This window comes from Ochotona princeps, chromosome 4 (assembly GCF_030435755.1).
Source record: "Ochotona princeps isolate mOchPri1 chromosome 4, mOchPri1.hap1, whole genome shotgun sequence".
In the NCBI taxonomy this organism is placed as follows: Eukaryota; Metazoa; Chordata; class Mammalia; order Lagomorpha; family Ochotonidae; genus Ochotona; species Ochotona princeps.
Genome location: NC_080835.1, coordinates 24,772,032 through 24,795,393, shown reverse-complemented (window position 1 = coordinate 24,795,393; position 23,362 = coordinate 24,772,032). Strand labels below are relative to the sequence as shown.

General features: G+C 40.6%; 1 protein-coding gene across 2 annotated transcripts in view; it reads right to left on the bottom strand.

The window, feature by feature from the left end:
* Positions 1 to 23,362, bottom strand: part of PAMR1 (peptidase domain containing associated with muscle regeneration 1) — a 78,680-nt gene that overhangs the window by 7,697 nt on the left and 47,621 nt on the right. Inside the window, exons 6-9 of one of the 2 annotated variants that reach the window (XM_004585403.3) lie at positions 20,848 to 20,955; positions 5,375 to 5,425; positions 2,421 to 2,633; positions 586 to 652 (exon numbers count right to left, since the gene is read on the bottom strand). In XM_004585403.3, the coding sequence (XP_004585460.2) occupies positions 586 to 652; positions 2,421 to 2,633; positions 5,375 to 5,425; positions 20,848 to 20,955 (439 nt within the window). The remainder of the gene's footprint in view (positions 1 to 585; positions 653 to 2,420; positions 2,634 to 5,374; positions 5,426 to 20,847; positions 20,956 to 23,362) is intronic. The other variant, XM_004585404.3, reaches the window with a different exon arrangement.

The window sequence follows — 23,362 nt, the reverse complement described above, 5'->3', positions numbered from 1 at the left end:
GGGGTCAAAGGCCCCAGGAAACTGGAGTGGAGAGAGAGGAAAAGGTAAGAGAGATGAGTAGAAATGGTCATGTCCTCGCCACCCCTCTGTCTTTTCCAGGGAAAGGTTGGCAATTCATGAGAGCTCATGTCCCTCATGGGGGTTGGGGTGGGTACTCATTCATCTCTGGTTCCTGGCAGTTACCAGTCTGCCTCACATAGTCATTTACTGACAAAAATGTCTTCCTAAACAATAGCAGGGCACATTTGTAAAAACATCCTCTGCCCAGAAACTTTCATATTAAACACATAAGAACTTCAGGAAGATAAATATTATAATCCAGTTCCTCACAGATCATCTGAAAATCTTTCTCTCCTCTAGCCATTCACTTTCCCATGATCCAGTGGAATTTACACATCTTTACTACCATTTGAATACTGGAAGCTTACTAGTCAGCACTTTGCATACCCTGTTATCTCACAAAATTATTAGTACTAAATGTCATTATGAGCCTCCAGATTGTAGTTGGCCAAACACAAATGGGGAAAGGAAGTGGAAGAGAAACTCACTAGCCTTTAAAGCAGGGTTCTGATGTATCAACCTCACCTTGATTGAACCTGCATTGGAAGAACTCTCCTTCTCACCAGATCTGAGATCTTTGGTTCTCGGCAGGCTAGGAAAAACAGACAATGCTGTGTAATCTTTTTACCATACTCAGTGTTCACATTATCCAGTGCAGATTCATACCTGACCACCCTAAGTGGCTACCACTTCCCCTTTCCCCAGGCTGTTAGAGGTGAGACATGCCAGTCACACCTGGACATCTTATTGAGCAAGAGAGCATGCTACCTTTCACATGCATGAACATCCCCTATTAAGAACCCAAGTAGGTAAGTGCTTCTGGGGAGCTGTTAAGCATAGGTGGTTGGGCACAAATGCTGTTAACAGATTGGATTACCTATTTCTGAAGATAGTATTAGCAAGATTGAATTTAAATGGAATAAAAGCCAAAGTGAGTATTATTAAATACATCTCACAGAGGAAATTAGAAGGTTCTAATCTGAAACCACACAGCACTGTCAACCATAGATACTTCTTGGGGGACTGACTCTTCCCCGTCCTTTCCCTGTAAATTAAGGTCCCTAACAATTACTCCAAGGCAACCCAAAGTCCAGTTCAGGTTTTTTTTTTTTTGAAGTCTTTCTTTCTTTACAAGTGAAAAAGAGGTCTTTCCATCTCACTTTCCCAATCAAGCAGCCAACACTTGTCTAATTAGCAAACTAGAGAACTTTGGTTGTATTAATTTGTAAGGGAAGAACTGAAAAAAAAATCTCCAAGGACATATGTTACACCATTCCCATACTTAATGAAATGAAAAACTAGAATCTGTACTAGTGAGGATGCAGGTCGCTTCTGAGTAAAGTCCCAAGTGATTTATTCCTTTCACAAACTATTCTCTTTCATTGCTTTTCCCATGATTCAGTTTGTTGACAAACACCCAGAAGGGAAAGTCGAGGATTTAGGCAATTATTTGGATAATCTAGGACAAGAACATGCTTTTCTTTCCAGTAAACAGACAGATCATTGTGACTGCTCCCAGCCTCCAAACAGAGGAGTAGTTAACCTGAAGGAACTAGTGAGTCCATTAATAAGAACTATGCATTCCTACTACCAATGTGGAAGGTTCATACTTCTTTGTACAACATTGAATTTCTCCGGTTCCAATTTAGAGCTTTAAATTTATTTCCCAGATTTCCACATGTCTTCCCCCGGATGATTTCCCTTCTGTCTGCATCTCGTCTTCTGTAGCACCCTCCCAGTTCCTTCTCATATCTGTAAGTTCATACCAGCTAACCAAGCTGGCCCCAATCCTACTGGCTTCAATATCCCTAATTTAGGAATGATGATTTCTCCTTTTCTGAACTTATAGTACTAATCTTTTCCTATAGTTATCCCTTGAACACTCAGAGAATTAGTGTCTTCCTCTATTTTTAAAATCTTAACATCTCAAACCAACCATCACATAGGCTGACTTGTCAATTCTTGCATTTCTTGTACTAGCTTTATATTGCATAGTTACATAAATGTAACTGTACAAACATGGTTTAGAAATCACCTCAATTCTGTCTCTGGAGGTACATGTATAAAGTCTTAGTACTGTCATCTTTCCTAAACCATTCTGGTGTCACATCATTCTTCCTGACTATCTCAGGATGCTGTGACTAGGGTGGACAGGTACAGTGGGAATTTTCCCCTCTCATCCTTGCCATTCCTTCCACACACCATGTTTGCAACCTAAGGGCTATTTAGTGTTCCAGGGAGAACATGAGGGGAAAAATAATTCCATCATTTCCAGGGACTTAAAAACATTCAGTGGATGCTTCCAAAAAGTCCAGCAGCCCCATCTCTATCTACAGATTTCTGGAACATTGATAAGTTACCTTTTATGCAGGTGGGCTGTTTTCCTGACCACTCTCCATTCTCCTGGCAAGTCCTCTTCTCAGTGCCACTAAGAACATATGAGTTGTTACAAAAGAAGGATACAGTGGTGCCAACCTTTGCATGGTGCCCAGTGATAAGTCCAGGGCCTCCTGTTACTTTCTTGTACCCATTGACTAGCCCCCCAGGATCTGAGCAGTTTCTTTCTTCGAGGGCTAAAAGTGAAAAGAAGAAAAGAACTGTTATAAGTCTGAGTCATCCAGTTTTAGAATAGAATCTTTTCATATTTCAGTGAATTAAAAATATGGTGCTAGAAGTGGTGCTGAAAAGAATTACCAAGAGAAACCTTTTAATAGAAAATGCATGTATAAGACATGTCTTCCCTTGCAGTGTTGTATTTTTAAATTGAGAAATATTTCATTCTATATATAATTAAATTTGACACCAAATCTGGCTGATCTTGTTCATTTTTCTTTCGCAAACTGTGAGACATAGGCAGGTCTGGACAAAATAATTCACCTAGGCTTTTCTGATAGTGCATCTGGGTTGTTGCTTTTCATGGCTATTGGTTTATCTGCTTCATTTCCTAAATCATGGCAATTACAGTGTTCTGTTTTTTGTTTGTGTGATATCCAAAACCAAGAACTGACTAAAATAAGAGTGCATATATAGAATAAATTTAGATTTTATATTTCATCTCCAGGAATGAAATGCATTGTGTGTTGAGAGTCATAATTAAAAATTACTAGAGAACACTATCACTGCAGAGAAGAAACAAATTTCTCCTGATCACAAAATGTATATGTGTTGAAAGATTTTTAAAAATTGAATTTTCATTACTGAAACATTTCTATTCTTTCACTCCCACTAAACAACTAATTTAAAGTAGAAATGGCATCACCAGCTATTCTGAGGACTAAACATGGTTTTAAATATAGGCTGGGAATATTCCATCAGATAGAAAAGACATTTTTCTCAAATAGATTATGCAACCGAACTGACCATCACATGCCCAGGGAAACAGTGAGGCAAAGAATTCAGCCTGTAATTACTGATCTTGGGTACCAAGTGCTGTATCAGTCTCCCTGGTTCCTTCTTAATAGCTCCTTCTAAGACACAGGTTCATCCCTGTAAAACAGGCCCCATGCAATGCAATTACACCTTTGACAGGTTTTTCTTCCTATACCTGTCCCTGTTACCTTCCAAGCTAGTTATCAGCTTGTCTGCAGGCAAGCAAAGAATCTCCATTCAGATAACATGTCAAAAATATTTGAGAATCAAAAGTAAATTAATAACTTTTGCATGTGGTTATTTGGCAAGACTGCTATAATAAGCCAAATTAATGGTTTGTGCACTCCAAGATTACCCATAGACCATGAGGCAGATGGTCTCAATGACATTCTGTGTGCTCTTAGGTTATGTAATACAAGCCATTTTCATACTTTGTAAACCTATAATCCCTATTTTAAGAGTAAAAAGAGGACTTCATCAAGAAAGCTGTTGTTTTTTTTTTAATTGAAATGGTGTGGGGAGGGAAACACATTTTTGTTTCTTCAAGTGAACTCAGAAAACCCTGGTGCTTATACTGTCAAGAATGGCTCTGCAACGTGGGAGGAGGAGGCAGAGGAACCAGCTTGTGTAGCTTTCATGATGGGACTCCCTTCTTCCAGTACGGACTCACACAGTCAAGAACATGTAGCCCAAAAGGCACCCCCAGGAGTCCTAGTATGCAAACAGTTCAGAATCAAGGTGTGTTACACTTACAGTTTTTAAAGTATGTTTACTTGAAAACAAAAATTGGGAGATTCCACATAAAAACCTATGTTACTGGCTTCTAACACAATTTGCTGCCGGAAGCCCTGTACCTGTGTTCTTACCTGACAACAATTAGCTGGAGTTGAGAAATAGCTCTTTCCTGAGGTAAGGGCTCATACCCCTTGCTAGGTCATAGCCCTGCTGCATGGCTCTAACAGGTATTTGAAACTGTGGCCAGACAGTCTATCCAAGAGCTATTCATGTAATTTTAATGTTGTTCCTCAGGCATTTTGAGCTTTGCTAAAGCTCATAGCTAAGAAAGATTTGGTGACATTCAAGATCTGTCCTGGAATTCAGAGAGAAAAATGAACTCTACTGCGGCTACATCAGCCAAGGCAGAAAATAAGGGTGTATTAGCAGAATGATGGGCTTTCTATGATGGGCTTTCATGTTTAGCCTGATCACTGGGTTTTTCTTCCCTTGAAAAGAAGTGATTCCTTGTTCTACCAGGCTAGTAGACTTCATGACTGGCCACTGCAAGGGTTTCTTAAGTTACATTTTTGCTATAGCTAACGTGGATTTAACTAGCAGGAAATTTGGGTGTACTTGAGCTCTTGGAGTTAAAGATTTATGGCAATTCAAATCCTCTCTTTCCTCACTAATGGGCTTCAACAGATGATTTAAAGACTGACTTAGAATGTGCAAACACCTCTGAGCAAGGCTGAGGGATACTCCTATAGTTAAATAATTCTGAGATGTGCACACTGACATTTCTGATACCACATGTCCACTTTTATATACCATATCCTTGCTCTCAACTCCAGCAAATCTATCATCAAATCAAGGAGGCTCCATACACTTGATGAGATCTTAAGCTGGACAACCCTGAGCATTAGTACTTGATTTTGGGTTATTGCTCATGGAACATCATTAGGGTAGAGCCAGGATACAGTGGAAAGTTCATTCTACTAAGTGTTTGATTCCTCTCTGCCCAGATTCATACACTGAAACTGTAAGCCCCAGTATCATGGCACTAGGAGTGATTCCCTTGAGAAGTATTTGAGCCACAAGTGTGGTGCCCTCACAAACAGGATTAGTGCTCTTATCAAAGGGAGCCCAAAGAGTTCTCTCGCCCTCCTGCTACTGTGTAAGGATAGAGCAAACCAGAAAGCCATCTATGAACCAGGAAGTAGGCCCTCACCAGACAATGAATCTTCCGGGGTCTTGATCTTGGGCTCCTCAGCCTCCAGAACTGTGAGAAATAAATGTTGGTTGTTTTAAGTCACCCAGTCTATAATATCCTGGTGTAGCAACCCAAACTGACTCAAATATAAAGGAAGACTACATAGCTGAAAATCAACAAAAATAAAGGAAAACAAGTCTTTAAAGAATCCTGACAATGTAATTATCTGACACAACTCAAAATAACCATGTCAAATATACTCAAGGAAATGAAAGATTGAAAACTTTAAAAAAAGGAAAAATCAAAACTGAAAAGTAAGTATGAGATAAGAAAATAAAAACTCAGCGCCTGAAAATTATCAAACTAAAAGAAGGCTTAAAATTAAAACTTCAGAATGAAACACAAAATGGTGAAACCTGTAGAGAAAAATTTAAGAGGCATGACTTATATATTGAAAAAGTTAATAAAAATACACATAATTGGGTTTCCACATGAGTAGCAGAAGGGAGAAGAAACAAAATATATACAGATAATAACTGATACTTTTCCTATATTGATAAAATACATAATCTATAAATTCAGAAAGCCCAAGCATTAAGAAATCCACACAAAAATATGTTTTTAGATGTCCAAAGGGAAACTAGAACAGCATACTTAAAATAATTACCATCATTACCTCTGTCTTGTAACATCAAGAATGACCACTGCTTCTTTATATTTTCTTGGAATTTTATAACCATCAAGTGTAACCATAAACTTACTTGTTATTTTATTGTTTCTGCTAGGATTTTTTAAGAATCAGTGAAATGACTGGGAAACCCCTAGGTTTCAGCAAATGAAACCTAAAATTTTCATGATTTTTGTGTGCCTTCCTGTACACTCTCAATCACTTCAATATCTTGCAAAACCATAGAATAATACTTATTATTTAAATAAATCTAATATCAGCCTCTGGTAGAAGAAAAATGACCTTCAGGACCATACTGATATTATTTCTTTTTTTTTTTTACTGATATTATTTCAAATGACTATTTGCTTCCTCAGCATCCAGAACAAACACACAGTAGATGCTCAATAAATTTATATATATTTTTAATTTGAAGATGTATTTGTTTATTTGAAAGGCAGCATTAGAAAAGAGAGACAGAAGGAGAGAAGAAGGGAGAGAGAGGTAGAGAGGGAGATTTTCCATTTACTTGTTCACTCCCCAAATGACCACATCACTCAGGGCTGGGACAGTTGGCAACCAGGAGTCAGGTGCTTCTTCTGGGTTTCCTACATGAGTGCAGGAATTCAAGGACTTGAGCTATCGTCCACTGCTTTGCTAGGCACATTGGCAGGGAGCTGGATTGCAAGCGGAGCAGCCAGGACTCAAACCAGTGCCCATATGGGATGGTAGTGCCACAAGAGGTGACTTCCCCTTTTATGCCACAGCACTGGTCATTCAATAAAATATTTTTGGTGGGCAAAATGGATAAAAGTTTAGTTTTATTCATTTTTCGACTAAGTGAGCTAGACTGTATGAAAATGACTTGATGAAATTACTTCACAGTCCTTTCTGTCTTCATTTTAAAATAGAAATAACATATACCTAACTAGATTGGGTTTTAGGAGTAATTAAAATAACATAGCTTCCTTTTCTTTTGCTTGCCTTTGTTTCCTGAACACTCAACTACTTTTAAACACCAATCCCCCAAATTTAATACACCTTACAGAAAATTCTAAAGGCCCCTGGTACTTAGCCAAGAACAACACAATAGTTCATTCCATTTCCTGTGTTCACTGTAATGCCCATCTATAATGGGCTTCCAGACCTGGATCCACTGTATTGATTTAGATTACTGGGTACCAACCACAGTGTCTCTATATTCGTATCTTTTAATCCTGCGCAATAAAGCCTTAAAATTCTATCCCTGTATCAAACAGCCAATAGAAATTATTCTCTCTTCTCTCCCTTCTTTCCTGCATTTGCTAAAGCTGCACACTCTCCTATGATGCTTTTGAAGAAAATTCAAGGACTTTCTCCATCCATGCTTTTTATTCCCAGTTTAGACATCTACCTGATGTGGACGTAGGCCATCTGTGTCTCATCAGAGCTCCTCCCTATTGTTAGATTTCAAAGTGATTGCTGTTCTCCCTATAACATTCTCCTTTTAGAATCCTTTATACCTTCTCTTGTCTCTCAATGAACAGATTCATGTTTGATTTTTCAAGTGCTTTATATTTCATTTGTTCACCATGGGTGATAGATGTTTTCATGCAAAGCCAAATGAAATCTAAAACATCTATATCTCTCACATGAAGCAGCACTGGTTCCTGACTTGCTATGTAAAGTATTTCATGATTAATAATTAATAGCATGCCTTCCTGTTACTTTGGGGACTCAGCCTTGAGACATTAAGTACAGTGAGTCTATAATACTATCACATGCTGTTGTGTGAACCAAAATAGAAACTGGAAGAGCATTTGTCTGTTACGTAAAAAAAAAAATTAAAAAAAAAAAAACTCTCCTTGTTTTCCTGTTTTCTCAGAGCAGCAAGATGATATGGTTCATTTTGATGCCACTTTACCAAAGTACATGTGATAGTTCTTGGTGGGACCCCACTGGTGTCCCACTAAAGGTCCCATATCCTTCAGTTCAGCAGGCCCTTCCTTGGCTCCTGCATGTGGGCTTCACTGCTGGGAACTGACACCTGCAACTTTCAGAGCCCTGCGTTGGTCATGGGCACAAGCTTGCTCAAGAGAAAAGCTGAAAAATTTTAGGAATTTGTCTCTCTCTGATTACCCCCAGCCAAACCTATCTTAGATTGCCTGTAGCCAATGAATGAAGAGTGTGTAAGTGCAAAAACCCAACTCTTATTTCTTGAGGTGTTAATTCACACTCTTTAAACCCTCATAGGATAAGATTGAGCCTGGGAGTCCAGCCCAAAACACTCTTGCTAGTACATCCTGGGAGTATTTTCTTTAATAAATCAGAGCCACCCTCAGTGGCACTCCTAGAAGTGGTGGGACTTCAGAATGACAGTATTCCTAGCTCTAGGAATCTAGCCCTGTTGTGTGATGATGCAATCTTTAAAATGATGATTGGCCAACAACAAAAAGCCAGATCATTCTTAGAGGCTCTCCAGTCCTACAAACTCTCTGACCTACACCAGCCCTACCACAGCTTGAGATGCTTTGCTTGAAAGGACCAGGTGTTCTAAGATAAGCTGGACAGTGTGGACCCAAGTCCACCATCAGCAATTGGCTCTGCTGATTTGGAACAGTGTGCGATATAAGCAATGCTTCCCAGAGGTTGCCCTGGCAATGACTTAAGTTGAATTTCTCACAAGACTGAATCACAGGTCTTCGAATGTGATTTAAGTTGACTAAAGCAAATAAAGTTACAACTTGTCCTCTCCTATCTGTCTAATTCACAGAGAATCAGACTCAACAAACCTGCTGAAGTGACAAGATCCAGCAGGACATGAGAAGCAGGCAAGGTGAAGGCAGCACCAGGGAGTACTTATGGGCAACATGAAGATAGATTTTGGAAAACTAAATTTTAGTTCCCACTAATACCACTGCTTTTCTAGACCATCAAATCAACAATACTGCTTGTGATAAAACAACGTCCACACTCTCCAGACCTAACCTCGGGAGTAGACTCACCTTTTTATTCTCAGAGAGTCACAAACTCAGGACAGAGCTCAGGTGTGAAGAGATAACAAACTCATGCGTAGAATTTCACTCTCCACCATGACAACCACAACAATAACCTTGCTTGAGTGTGTTTGAAATTTTAACATGGAATTTTTTTCCTTTTTGCCTAGATATCTAAGTTGAAAATTCAGATTTGGAAACAAGTGTTGTAAAAAGTCCTTGAAAACCAAAGACTGCAATTAGTACTCTGTCTTTCAGAAGTCCATTATATCACCCTGTAGCGAAGTGTTGATGAAATGCTCTAAGTTATTGCTTCGATTAATTAATTTCCTGCACCATCACATATTTAGTGAGTGCCTCTTCTGTGCTCAGCTGAATAAAGCATTAGCAAATGTTTTTTTCTGTAGCTTTAACATAGAGGTTTTTCACTTACATCCAAAAATAGAAGTGATGTCAATACAGGCTTATTCTTCTGTGGTTTTTCAGAAATCTCAAAGCTATCTCCAGCTTTACTTAAAAACTCATTTTTTTTCAAAAATGGTTCAAGGCCTTCCTTCCAATTACTTATTCCTCAGGTCAAATGCTACCCAAACAAATTTTTTTTAAACCAAAAATAACAAAAAAAAAAAAAAAAGAGGAGGTGTTAATAGTTCAACTAGTACTTCAAGGTATGTCACTCTAGAAATCCAGTCATATCCCTATGGACCTACTCTACTCCTTCTGGCACAGAAATAGAGCAAAATGCATAAACAACACTACTTCTTCCCAAATGGCCAATACCTTTATCAGATTTGCTTCAAAATTGCATCAGGAGGTAAGATCCTATCTAAGGAATAAAATAAAGGTAATCACACAGGCCTTAAATTAATTGCACTGGGACATGGAGAACTCAGCTAATACCAGCTAGCTGCAGAAGTTTATGAAGATCTGCATTGCAACATACAATTGACTGAGCTGAGTTTATATTATCCAACCTGCCCTGTTGTCTGAAAGAAAAACTTAATCTATAGGTAGGAAGGAAAGGAAAATGGAAGCAGACTCCAATTTATGTGTGTCACTGGAGCTGAGTTGGAATCAGTTTTCTCAATTTCATCTATTTATGTTCTCACTGTGGCACTGGACAGAACTCTGAATACAGAGATCACCACTTCACCAGTGACACAGTTAATGCAGTATAGCTAGTGAGTCAGGAACATGGTTCCGAAGCATGAAACCATCAAATGATGCCCAGAGATGCTTCTTTATGATGGGAGCAGCCATTTTCCAATCCCTGTCTGAAAACTGTTAGATAACACAGTTTAAGCAAATCCTTTTTGAGAGTGCAAGTCTTTGAAAACAATTACTGACTATATCCACACGAACACAGTGGTCTCCACATGCTCCCATGTCCCAACTTGCTAAAGGACTGTGTTGGCTCTTCTGCAGAGAGAAAAAAATGGAAGTGTGTGTGTGTGCGTGTAATTCTTGGGTCTAACTAGTGTTTACATTAATAATACAGTTGATTTATATTTTAGTGTTTTTCAGATAATGTAACACTAAAACATTAATCAGCATTGATGAAGGTTTATTATTTTTAAGTGCAAAGTGGTGATTAGTTGACCATGATCACTGATTTTATGGGTTAATCTCACTAGATCAGGCAATACCAGATCCAGTGAAGCATTATATCTGGGTGTGTCTAATCACGGATAAAATAAATAAAGGGGATTGCTAGGGCCAGAATGGAGGCGCAGCAGTTTTAACCTCTACCTTGTGGCACACGCATCCTATATGGATGCCAGTTCGTGTCTCAGGTGCTCCAGTTCTAATTCAGCTTTTTGCTGATGGTCCAGGAAAGCAGCAAAGGACAGCTCCAGGCCTTGGGCCTCTGTATCCATGTGGGAGACTCAAAAGCGGCTCCTGGCTTCCAGCCTCAGATCAGCTCATCTCAGGCCATTGCAGCCATTTGGGATATCAACCAGTGAAGGGAAAAGCTTCTCACTCTGACTCTCCTTCTCTCTGTAAAATCTGCCTTTCAAATAAAAATAAATAAATCTTTAAAAAGATAAATTGCTGTCCTTAGTGTGGATAAGCATCATCAAACTATTTAGGGCATAAATAGAACAAAATATAAAGTGAAAGGAGAGTCTGGTCTTCTCTGGCGGCCTGGCCTGCAACATTTATATTTTGTTCTCAGCTCTATTTGTTACCACCCTTCAGACCTAGACTAGAATCTAGTCCATTGGCTCTCTGGCTTTCTAATTGCATCACTGGCTCTCCCTGGATCTCTAACCTGTATACAGTGGTTGTGGAATTTACCAGCCTCCATCATATTGTGAGCCTACATCACCCATCTGTATTTAAGCACAGAAAATATTGGCTCTGTTTGTCTAGGAAGACATCCTGGATAACAAAGCTCTGGGCTTCCAGGAAGTTAGCTCTCCAGAAAAATGCTTTCATGAGGTACCTTAAGTTGGGTTCTCCCAGACACAGCCTATGTGAAAAAGCTTTGATGGCGAATAGCTTATTAGATGGTAGTCTTAGACAGAGGCTATAAGAGGAATAAGACAAGAAAGTTTGCATGGTCAACAGGTTACCACAAGGGAAAACTGAGGTGCAGTGGTATTTAGCAGCTGTGGATGACAGTAGGAGATTGACCTCAAGGCTATCCCATTCAAGGGGCAAGGGACCTACCAACTGCCAACGATCGAGTATTGAAAGATGATGTAGCGAGCAATGTTAACTTCTCATGCCTTAAGTCTGCCCATCTCCATGAACCAGGGGCTCTTGAGAGTCAAAAGTAGAAAAAAACATAAGGTTGGAAGCTGATTGGGTTGATAGGCACAGTAACAGTGCATACAAGATGAAACCCAGTTATCATAATTTTTTCCAGGCTAGAAGGAAGGATCTAGTTTTTAGAAAGATCTAAAGTATTTAAAAAATTTAACCCTTCTGTAATTTACAAAGCTGAAATGAACCACATTTCCTCAGCATCCATCCCAAGAGAAGAAGAAAGGATAAAAATGCAATGAACCTTTTCATTTCCAGCTGAACTTGCGTTCCTTTTTGTTGCACCTCCATCTCATCCATTACTCTTCTCTCTTTGATGTTTTAGTTCTGCCCCTAACTTATTTTTTGTTTTAATTTAATGTTTATTATTTGTGCCCTGCTTGTATTCAAATCTAAAACTATACACAGAAAGCATGTGTCTTTTTGTAAATGCTATGCTAATGAAATGTTTATGAAAGCAAAAAGAACTAAATCTGGATACTATTCTGTATGTTCAAAAAGAGCTGATTTCAGAACCAAAAGAGTAAAGGAAGCAAACCAAAATGAATGTAATGCATTGCATTATGTAGAAGGTGGAGATGCTGGGGACACCAAAATGGTGGGCTCAATTCTTAACACACTCTTGGTATCCACCGCTACTCACTCATCACCAGAATCAAGGAAACAACTTGTGACAGAATTGTGGTTCTGCTTGGGAAAGGCATTAACTTTTCTATTTGCTGCTTTGTTCATCCTGAAAACCTGACTTAGCATGAGGCCAACATCAGGAGACAACCCTCAAATGGCGTCTCACCTCTTTCTCATTTTATTCTTGCCCAGCTTACATTTCAGCTTGGTGCCACTGGAACAAACCAAATGTGTTTTTGTTCTATGGAAGTCTTCACCTAGTAGGAATAATGACAGTATCTGACATAATCTCCACTGAAAACTTCCTATCCCTTTCCAGGGTATGAAATATTGCCTCTCTAGTGCTTTCCAGCCCTCTGTGGGTGTGAATGAGACAGTATCCATGTGAAATTATGCTTGGATTGCACACACTGCTATTTATTCATCCGGCAGCAATTTGGAGGCTGAGGCTTACAATTAGCTATTTGATCTTAATCAGTATTGTCTTTGGCCCTGGTACACTGTGTCTTTCGAACACTACTTTTCCGGTGTTTGGATGGCCTATTTAATCAAACTACTCAAACTTCCTCTGCCTGAGATAAAGGTCAACTTGAAAATTTTTCAAAAAGTCCTGGTTATTTAAGTTCAAAATCGCATCTCCATTGGATAGAGTAAACACACGTAAATACAGCAAATAACCCATAAATACACATAAATATAGCAGCTGAGCTGTCCTACTGGATAAGCTTAGTAAAATAGTCTCCTTGAAGCTTCCTGAAATTCAGAATGTTTCTTTATTATCTCCTAGCACAAGAGGGGAGAGTGTAAGTTTTATTTTACCAAAGGAAAGGAGAGAGAGAAGGGATGTTTACTATGAACATGACCAAGCCAATAATGTTATGGTTAGCCTCTGGGACACAGAGCATAAAATTGCAGCAGGGTTCTCTGCTCCTGAGCATATCTGAGTCCTAGGTCACCCTACTCAGAGACTGACATACAAGAACATAAGATTTTTCATATTCAAGTCACTGTTACCAAAGGTCTTATTGGAGAAATTGTGGGCATATGACATTGTCTTTGCACCAGGAAAGGGCTAAGATTGGGATTGTTTTTGTGGCTTTGTCAGAAGGAGCAGAAAAAACATACTGTATAGCCCTGCTATATTTTTTTAAAAGTTTAGTTAGATAAATTCATGAAGTAGAGATAGTCTAAGCAGCTGTCCATCTCAATGTAGAAAAAATTAAATGGGCAGTGCCACAAAATGCACAGAGCCTGGCCTGGATCAAGAATAGAAAGCACAATGCAATTGGGTTTTGTTTGTTTGTGCACAGGTAACTCAAGAAAGTTGTCATCTCCTGAAGTGACAGGGATGGGTGGTGAGCGCCTAAGCAAAAGCAGAGGCTCCATAGCCTCTACAAACTAGAGTCCATCTCAGAACTCACAATGGCAGGCACTTTTATTCCCATCGGAAGTTGATTCTGATTTGCTCTCCTGATTCCTCTACTCCTTTCACCCCTCCATCATCCCTCAGTGAGCAGACTTACCTTTAAATCAGAGCCCACATACAACCTTCTTTCCTCATCATACCCTGCCTGCATGACCTCATCTACCGAATCAAAAGCCAAGAGCATCTTATCAAGGAGCAGGCAAGTGGAAGCAAATCTTGGGCAAAGCAGTCAAGGTCTGGGCTTCCACAGTCTGAGCTTCCATGGAGTCAGTGAGCGCAGAAAACTGTGGATGTGGCCTCACTTTCCTCATGTTATTTGTCTGGAGTACTTTCTAAGGTAAAACAATTGCTGATTAGCAAAAGATATCTCTTCAGGTCTGGCACAATGGTCAATGGCTAAATCCTCACCTCACAAGCACAGGATCCCATATGGGCATCAGTTCATGTCCTGATTGCTCCATTTCCCTTCCAACTCTCCACCTTTGGCCTGAGAAAGTAGTGCAGGATGGCCCAAAGGCTTGGAACTCTGTACCCATGTGGGAGACCTGGAAGAAGCTCCTGGTTTCTGGCTTTGGATTGGCTCAGCTCTGGCCACTGCAGCCATTTGGAGAATGAACCAGCAGATGGAAGATCTGTCTATTTTTCTCTCTGTAAATATGATCTTCCTTCCTAACAAAATAAAGAAATCTTGAAAATAAAATGTATCTATTCAAAGGATAATCCCCAAGCATCTAACTCTGTGAGACATGGAAATGCTTTGGTTAAGAGGCTCCAGGCATCCTGGAATCCAACAGAGTCAATGCTAAGATATGGCTTAGCCTGTATAGACTCAGGTTCACCCAAAGTGACTAACCCAAATAAAATTTCACACCGAATTAAAGTACACACACATACACTTCTTGATAACTACAAAAGGTTAGCTTCTACTGTGTTCAGTGACAGTTTTTGTTTTTAGATCACATTCCTGTAAATATTCCAAGAAGGATGTCAGAAATTTATTTCCATGTTAGGAAGGGTGAGTCAATGGGAGCACCAGAAAAAAGTGCATAAAGTCATCAGCCTACCAGCTAATGGTCCTCCTGGGACCCTTCCAATCTCTGAAGTTTTTAGTTATCTACATCTTATGGATATTAACTATGAATTCCCTAGGACTACTCTCCATGGAGTTATCTCTATAACCCCCACATCCACTTTAGAATACATTACTTGTTCTTTTTTTCCTCTCCTATCCTCTATTAACATACACAAACATTGCTCTGGAGCCCTGGACTTGAAATTGGCTACCAAGCACACTATACATTAAATAGCTGGACAGTGAAATCCCACAAGAGAGGACGATAAAGTAACATGGCTCTCTGGATCGCCGACTCTGCAGTGTCCAAATGCAGCTCCCTCCAACACTGTTCTGTTTCTCCCAGTTGTCCAGTGACATTCATCATATTCCATGTGGGTGTCTTCACGTGGTTCCTAGGATTTCTTTACAAGGGAACCAACAACATCTACTTGCCCTGTTGGAACCAAATCTTTTAAGTTTGTACACCAGTATGGTGACAGCAACACATAGTGGCTAGTAGTGACTTGGGAAGATCAATTGGCAAAGGAAAGTTAGAAAAAAATGTTTTTCTATACCCGGGACTTAGAAATGGAGTGTCAAAGTGATCCAGGTTATAGAAACTAGTGCTGATGCCCTATCCTGTTCTCTGAAGAATCTCCTGATTTCTGCCAAACAGGGGCACAAAAGCCTTAACAGTGGCTCCTACTACTTAACTCAAGAGTTTTATGTTGATCACTTCATTCTGTTTCCCAAAAGACCTTAAGAGGGATTTGATATTATATTTTTGGAACTTATAAAAGGGGAAAATGGGGAAGCTTATAGCAGTTAAATGATTTGCTCAAGGGCAATGACTTGTTCCAGGTCAATCTGAGCTCTTTCTGAACTTAAAGTGCACCTGATTATGCTGGACAATGATGTACCTGTCTCCTGTGTGTTGAGGATATCGTTTTGCAACCAAAAAATGCAATTTTTCAAATGCCTCAGCTCAGAGCTCTCAGAACAATTAGAATGTATCCCACACTAATGAAATTGCTTAGCTGCTTATGATGAGACGGGCACTACCCACTAGGGTCTTCAGCATAAGCTCCCTGAATCGGCATCAATGCTCCCATGAAAACCCAACGTTCCCATACTTCCTCAGAAGATAAATGCGGGTCAGCCCTTTGAAGCCGGAGTTTAAAGTGTGCCTCTCATCCTGGGTTCTTTTCTTCCCAGAGTTTGGGACAGGTCAGTGGGAACTCCTCTGACGCTCCAAAACCCCAATGAATCTGGATTCACCATTTTTTTAATTGGTGGAGGCCGGTTTGTTTTGTTCAAAGGCGCATCAGAGCCTGCAGTGTGAGCATTGTGCCCTGAGCGTTAGCTTGTTTCATCGGCCTTCATTAGGATGCTGGGGGAAGTCTCGGCCTCGTCAACTGGGCCAGAGGAACAAAGGCAACATGGAAACTGGAGCAGGGTGATGAATCCCTTGCTCTCCACTTTCTCAAAACAAGATTCTGACCATTTACTCAAGGACTTACTTTGTTGCTGTGTCCCATACAAAGAAACAGGAAACTTCAGAGGAAAGAAGGGACTCTAGTTTCTTACATGGTGGCCCAGGGAGGCTGAAGGTCACTGAAGGTGTTGGCAGAAGGCTAGCTTGGTCCCAAAGTGAAGGATGGGGAAACTCTCCATGTTATACTTCCCAGGAGGTCACTTGAGAGCAGATTTAAGCTTTCCCTCTGATGAAACATTCTAGGGAAGATGAGGTCTGGGGACAGCAGCCCTGAACAACTGTCCCATTACACCCACTCGGCCACCGGAAGGAAGCCAAACTTCCTGATTGTATCTCATTCTCAAAGTCTGAACAAGAACCATCTCCCAAGCCTGCTGGAATTCCTTTGAAAATAAATCCATGTCCAGCTTGATGAGACTAGATCCTAACTTTTCCATGTGGTTTTGTTGTTGTTTTTGCAGTAGGCATCCATTCTTTAAAAGCTAGATGCTTGACTTAGAACCAACAGTTCAGCATTTAAGCATTTATTTTTCCAAAATATCAAGAAATACATGTGAGGTTATCCATTGTTACCCTTGTCATATAGCAAGAGATTAAAAACAATCCTCAGTTTCCTCCCAAGGAATCAGATGAACACATGGATGTGCACTCAGCTGTGTTACAGAATACCCAACCACCATGTTCTTACAGGACGTAGACAATATAGGCCCACGTCGAAAAAATAACTAGAATATGAACAGAGTAGAGAAGTTGTAAATGTGTCTTTCAGACTTCAATTCATGTACATGTAATATCAGGTTTCTTAATCCTGGCACTAGGCCAGACAGCCTTAGTACGGGAACCACCCTGTGCATCACACATGTTCAGCAGCATCTCTGGACTTTCTTCACTGGATGCCACCTCCACAAACATGACAATCAATGCTTTCCAGACACTGCCAAGCATACAAGCAGGCAGAGTGGCAGCTGGGTATGGAATGTAAGAGCACCCCATCTGATGACCACTGGCTTAAAATAATGATAAACAGAAAACAGGTTTGCACACACAGAGAAAAGTCTGGAAGGATATACATCACATTTTTAAGGGTGGTTCCTATAGGAACCAAGATTGCTCAGGGAAGACAACCTGTTTTATTTTTATTTTATATATCTCTATATTGTCAGAATTTTTAAATAAGCACATATTTTTTCTGCAGTGAAGTAGGGGATTTATTTCCATTCCACTCTCACAGGGAAAATTAAAAAAAAAAAAGTAGCTTCTGTCAACAGCCAAACAGGACAGAAGTAGAACATACCTGGACTGGGATGTCCTTTGAGGGGACTCAGTAATGGGACATGATGGTGGCCAGAGCCCATCAGTACCTCCACCAGGGTCTCACAAAACCACACGTCTCAGTACCATGTCTGAGAAGCTTGGCATGTTAAGGGAAATGTCTGTTGCAGCCACTGGCCTTGCACTGGATGGGGAGCAAGGTCCTGCAGCCTCTGTTTCAAATCTGTCAGCTGCATAAAGGGAGTATTTGCCTTTCCCCCGAAGACTTCAAGAGGTCAGACCACTAAGACAACACCTGTGAAGCAGTTTTCCGGTCTCAGATCGGGACTAAGAGAAGAGAGGCAGAATCTTCATTTCTCTCTGTGCCAGTGGGCCCACAGATTTTATTATTACTACTACTACTGCTACCACTGTTATTATTGTTGTTGTTATTAAGTACCTAATCAGTGTAGTCATTTCAGAGTTTGAAGAAAATGAGAATGTTTAAGTTGCTTTCTAATTTTGAAAGAATTTCCTCCAGGGAGATGGTTCCGGTTTGCTGACAACATCACAAGGAGAATAGTTCATTGCGCTGTCTCTCTTTTTGCTTTGTGAGCTGACAGAGTGCTCCAGAAAAATGGGACAGAGCTATGCAGATATTATAGACATCACTGGGGCTGATTTTTTGTGATACCTCCCATGAGTTAGCTAGAACTCATGCCAAATTTCTTAGCAGGAAGAAATAAAACCTGGACCCACAGCAGCCTCCTTCATACTAATGCTAGCAAATGATAGGCCAGATCTCTGCCACCAGTATCATCACCCTCTATACCTCATCTATACTACGGAATTATGATATTTGAACAATACTTTGAAAATCAGTAAGGCCATCCATGCTCTGTCTTAAGATGATTTGAGGCAGTTTATGAATCGGTTTATTATGACTCCTTTGATGTTCTATTTCATTATGTTTATTTTTTTCTTGCTAAAATAATGATACTGAGAAATTCAATTGTTTTCCCACTTCCAAGTTACCCATGACTATTTTAGTTACCACTTTTGGAGTGATTTACTTAACTCCCCCAGCTTCTTAAAAATATGCTGGCATATTTAGTGATGTTTGATTCTGTCTGCAGTTTACGTTTGTTTATTAAAACCCTAATATTTGTTGCAAGTCACCAAGAAATTCAACCTTCAAGAGTTCATTTTTTCTGTTTGCCCCTAGAATTTAAATGGTTAAAATGCAGCAGGCTCGCATGTTGGCAGGAAGCACAGAGCAGAACAGTATTGTCATCTTTTGCACAGTTACTCTCAAGCCAGCTGGGTCAAGACACAGAGTGATGCTTTTAGTCAGACTCAATGGTACACTCAGGAACTCCCTGCTGAAACCACAGTTTCCATCTGTGTTTGCAAGGAAACACTACAGCAGAAATGAATTCAAACAATGTGTGAACTTAGAGACTGTTGTCATACTAGGCCCTTCCAAGTGACCCAAGAGTATTTGTGCATGGGCATTGCAAGTGATAGGAGCAAACACTGCTGGCATTTTGCCTGTTTCCCTGCCTTGGTGTCCCTTTTGGTCATACACCCTGCCCCACTGCTGTGGTGTTTTATGTGCCTGCAGCGCTCACTCAGAGGATAGTTCAGAGGCTGCTAGAGTCAATTTTATCACAAACACAGAGAGCTGGGCATGCCTAGGATTTATGCTCCCCTTTCCCCCCCAAGGCAGGTGTGACTAGTGACAGGTGTGTAGGAAAGTCTAGTCCCTTTGTCTACAGGCCAAGACATACTCAGAGAAGTAATTCACATTCCTGATCTCACTACTCGCAAGCACTGAGAACCGGCTTTTGTCTGAAGCCACACCTTTGCTTAGCTTCCTTCCTTTCTCAGGTCAGCCTCTTATAGATCTTTCCTTGTTGCTTGTCCCACATGTGTAACTCGCACACACATCCTCAGGAACACATGCCCTGCTCTGGGAAACCCTACCTGGGATATTATCTGTCCTCGTTAGCCCTTATGATAGCCAGGTTGCTCTTTGCCAATGCATATAACCTTGGGCACTGTACAGCTCTGGTACCACCATGTAGAGTAACAGGTAAGCAGTTTTCCCCCAAGAACAGAGGACCGGTCCCATCAACTGTATGTTCTAGTTTAAATCCTGTATCAGAGAAGGGTCATGACCTTCCTTTTCAAAGACATGCATTAAGAACAGCTGCCTACTGTGGAGTGGGTCATCTCTGAGTTGGTTACTACTGTGTAGATTGCCCCAGATTCCTGGGGCTACTATTGTTCTTATTCTGACTACCTTCTAGGAGAGTTCAGGACAGAAGGATGTAGCTCAGGGAAGAAGTTGAAGGGCAGGGTTGGAGGGCTTGAATAACTGGAGTGAAAGGAGTGCTATGCTAAAAAAAAAAAACCACCGTGGAACTCCACAATAGAAGGATTTCTTTCTGCCTTGACTCTTCACTGTGTCCCATCCCTTCAATGCCATTTTCCCCAGGCTTTCTCAAGAACTACCCCCAGAAGCATGAAGTTTGTCCTGACAACTCAGGATATGCTCCTTACGAGGCAGACAAGGTGTGCTCCTCTGCATGTCCAAAGATCCTGATACAAAGTACTTTCAATAAATGCTTGATGGTCAGGCTGTAACTTACCTACCATTGTCCCATACTTCCGGGAAGATAATGTAATTTTTTCCTACAATTCAGGACAATTTAAGAATGAAGGTGCATGTGATTAGTTTTATATCCAGACAAAAAGCATACACTGAGACTATAACCAGGAGTATGAGATCCCTACGTATACACCACCCACACTGCAGAGCTTTGGACTGTATCGATAGAATGGAGTCCACGGAGATGCCCAGAAATATAAACTCTGAAATTCAGACATGAGGATGGACAGGGAGTTCAGACTCTGAACCCCTGGAGAGTTTGTGATGGTGGCATTCAATCATTGACACTGATCTAGGCTTTGAGCTCTTGATATTATTTAAGGCATTTGTCTCTTCAAGAAGTATTTGCAGCAGGTAAAGGCCAGAAGTGTCAAGTGGTAAACCTGGGTAGCTCCTGACGTCCTGGCTCAGAAGCATCCCCACGTCTCTGGGGGAATGTCCATGCACAGGTAATCTTGGACGAAACATCCCAGATGGCAAGAACACTACACGCTTCTGAAACTTCCGTCAAGCCCAGCAGACACCTGAACTCCCACACAGGAGGCATACTCACGATGTTCACAGTGCTGCCCAGTGTAGCCTGCCAGGCAGGCACACTTGTAAGAGCCAGTCGTGTCTAGGAGGCAGGTGCCATCATGGAAACAAGGGGATGAGGAGCACGCTGGAAGAGAAAAGGCATCTTTCAGTACCATTGCGCAGTGGATTTGCCTCTTCAAGCCTACAGTCAGTCTTAACCTGAGCTTTTTACTTGCCTATTAAAGTCTACTAATTTTTTCGATTTATTTATTTTTATTACAAAGTCAGATACATACAGAGAGGAGGACAGAAAGGAAGATCTTCCGTCCATTGATTCACTCCCCAAGTGACCGCAACAGCCAGTGCTGTGCCGATCCAAAGCCAGGAGCCAGGAGCTCTTTCAGGTCTCCCACGCAGGTGCAGGGGCCCAAGACTTTGGGCCGTCCTCAACTGCTTTCCCAAGCCAAAAGCAGGGAGCTGGATGGGAAGTGGAGCTGCCGGGATTAGAACCGGTGACCATATGGGATAGTGGCACGTACAAAGCGAGGACTTTAGCCACTAGGCCACCGCACCGGACCCAAGTCTTCCAACTTTTTAAACATTTTTTAGACATTTACTTATGCACTTGAGAGGCATAGAGACAGATAGAGAATCCTCTTCTACTGGTTTCTTCCCCCACATATCTGCCACAGCTCAGGACGGACCAGACCAAAGATAGAAGGTGGGAGCCAGGAACTTAACCAAGGTCTCTCTTGCAGGTGGCAAGGACTCAACTGTACCTCCTCCTTCTGGAACTGGAAGCAAAATTAGGACTGGTACTCAGGTTCTCTGGCACAGATTATGAGAATCTCAACAGGTATCTTAACTACTGAGTTAAACACCAGGCTCCTTCTTGCAGTTTCTTATGCCCCTTACTGAATCTACACTGCTCGCATTTGTCAGTGCCTCAAACGGTTATGCTCTAAGTGTCAGATCTTGCTGATATTATTTGACATTTTGATGGTCCCAGAAGTGTGCTCAAGATGTTTATGGCAGGAGGAGCATGGAGCAAGCACACACAGGAGTATTAAAGAGGTAAGGACACAGCTAAGTTTATATCTTTCCCACAGGGACCCACGTAGAGAGAAGCATCTTCAAGTAGGCTTTAGTTCATTCCTCTTCAAGAAAGCTCAGCAGCCCCAGAACTGGGGAAAACAACTGGAAGATGATTTTTATGTCACTATTGAAGTCGTGTGCAAGGATTTTCATTTCTTATTTTAATACATTTTTTATTATTGTTATTATTTTATAATACATTTTCATATTCCCTTATCCCCTCCCCAGTTCCCTTCCCCCCAGTTCCTCTATATCATTACTAACATATAATTCTTCATACTCAGTCATATGTCCATCATTGCGGGCATAGACACTGTCAGAGAGTCCAGAATCCTATTGTCAAGATATAGTAAACAGTAACTCCATCTTTGTCTGGAAGCAAAAACGCATACCACACTATATCCTCACATCTGAATGTTAGTCTCAATTTCGCAGCTACTGTACATCTCCTTAAATGAAAAGTCATGATTCAAAATCAACAATAGAAAGAAGAAATTTACAATGCCATGAAGTTAAGTGATATGTTACTAGATATGGCAGTTTCCATTACACAGCTACTATACATCCCCTTAAATGAAGAGCCACAAAACAAAATCAACATCTGGAAGAAAAAAGAAGTTAACATCAAGAAGTTGAATAACATGCTATTAATTGACTAATGCGTAGCTGAAGAAATGAAAATCAAGAACCTTCTTGAAGAAAATGATGCCACTGTATGATCTACGAGTCATTGAATGATTTAATCAGAAGGAAGTGTTTTGAAGAGATGAAAACAACAGAAAACAACAAAGCCCATGTGATATAGTTCCCGCTGATCTTTGTTGAAGTGTGTCTCCTGCAGAAAATAGGCAGATGGGTTTTGTTTTTTAATCCATTCTACTACTATATGATGTTTGATTGAGCTTAAGCCATTTACATTCAGAGTTTAATATACATGGGTAGTACTTTGGTCCTGTCATTTTAGGAATGGGTTGTTCATTGGTTTAGTCTTCTGTTGTCATTTTACTGAGATGTTCTTCACATTTGTCTTTGGTTTTGGTAGGTGCTATTCCTCTTCTCTGTCAAGAGAACTTCTTGAAGTATCATTTGTAGGGCAGGTTTGGAAGAGGCAAATTCTTTTAGCTTTTCTTTACTGTGGAAGAATTTTATTTCATTTTCAAAGACAAAAGAAAGCTTTGCTGGATATGTTATCCTAGGTCGAAAATTTTTTTCTTTTAGAATCTGGAATATGTCACTCCATTCTCTTCTTGCCTGTAGAGTTTCCTGTGAGAGGTCTCCTGTGAGTTTAATTGGCATTCCTTTATATGTCACTTGATTTTTTCACGTGCACATTTCAGGATCTTTTCCTTATGTTCAATTGAAGAGAGCTTGATGATCATATGTTGTGGTGAAGATCGCTTTTGATCAAGCCTGTTGGGAGTTCTGTGCCCCTCCTGGAACTTGTTTTCCAATTCTTT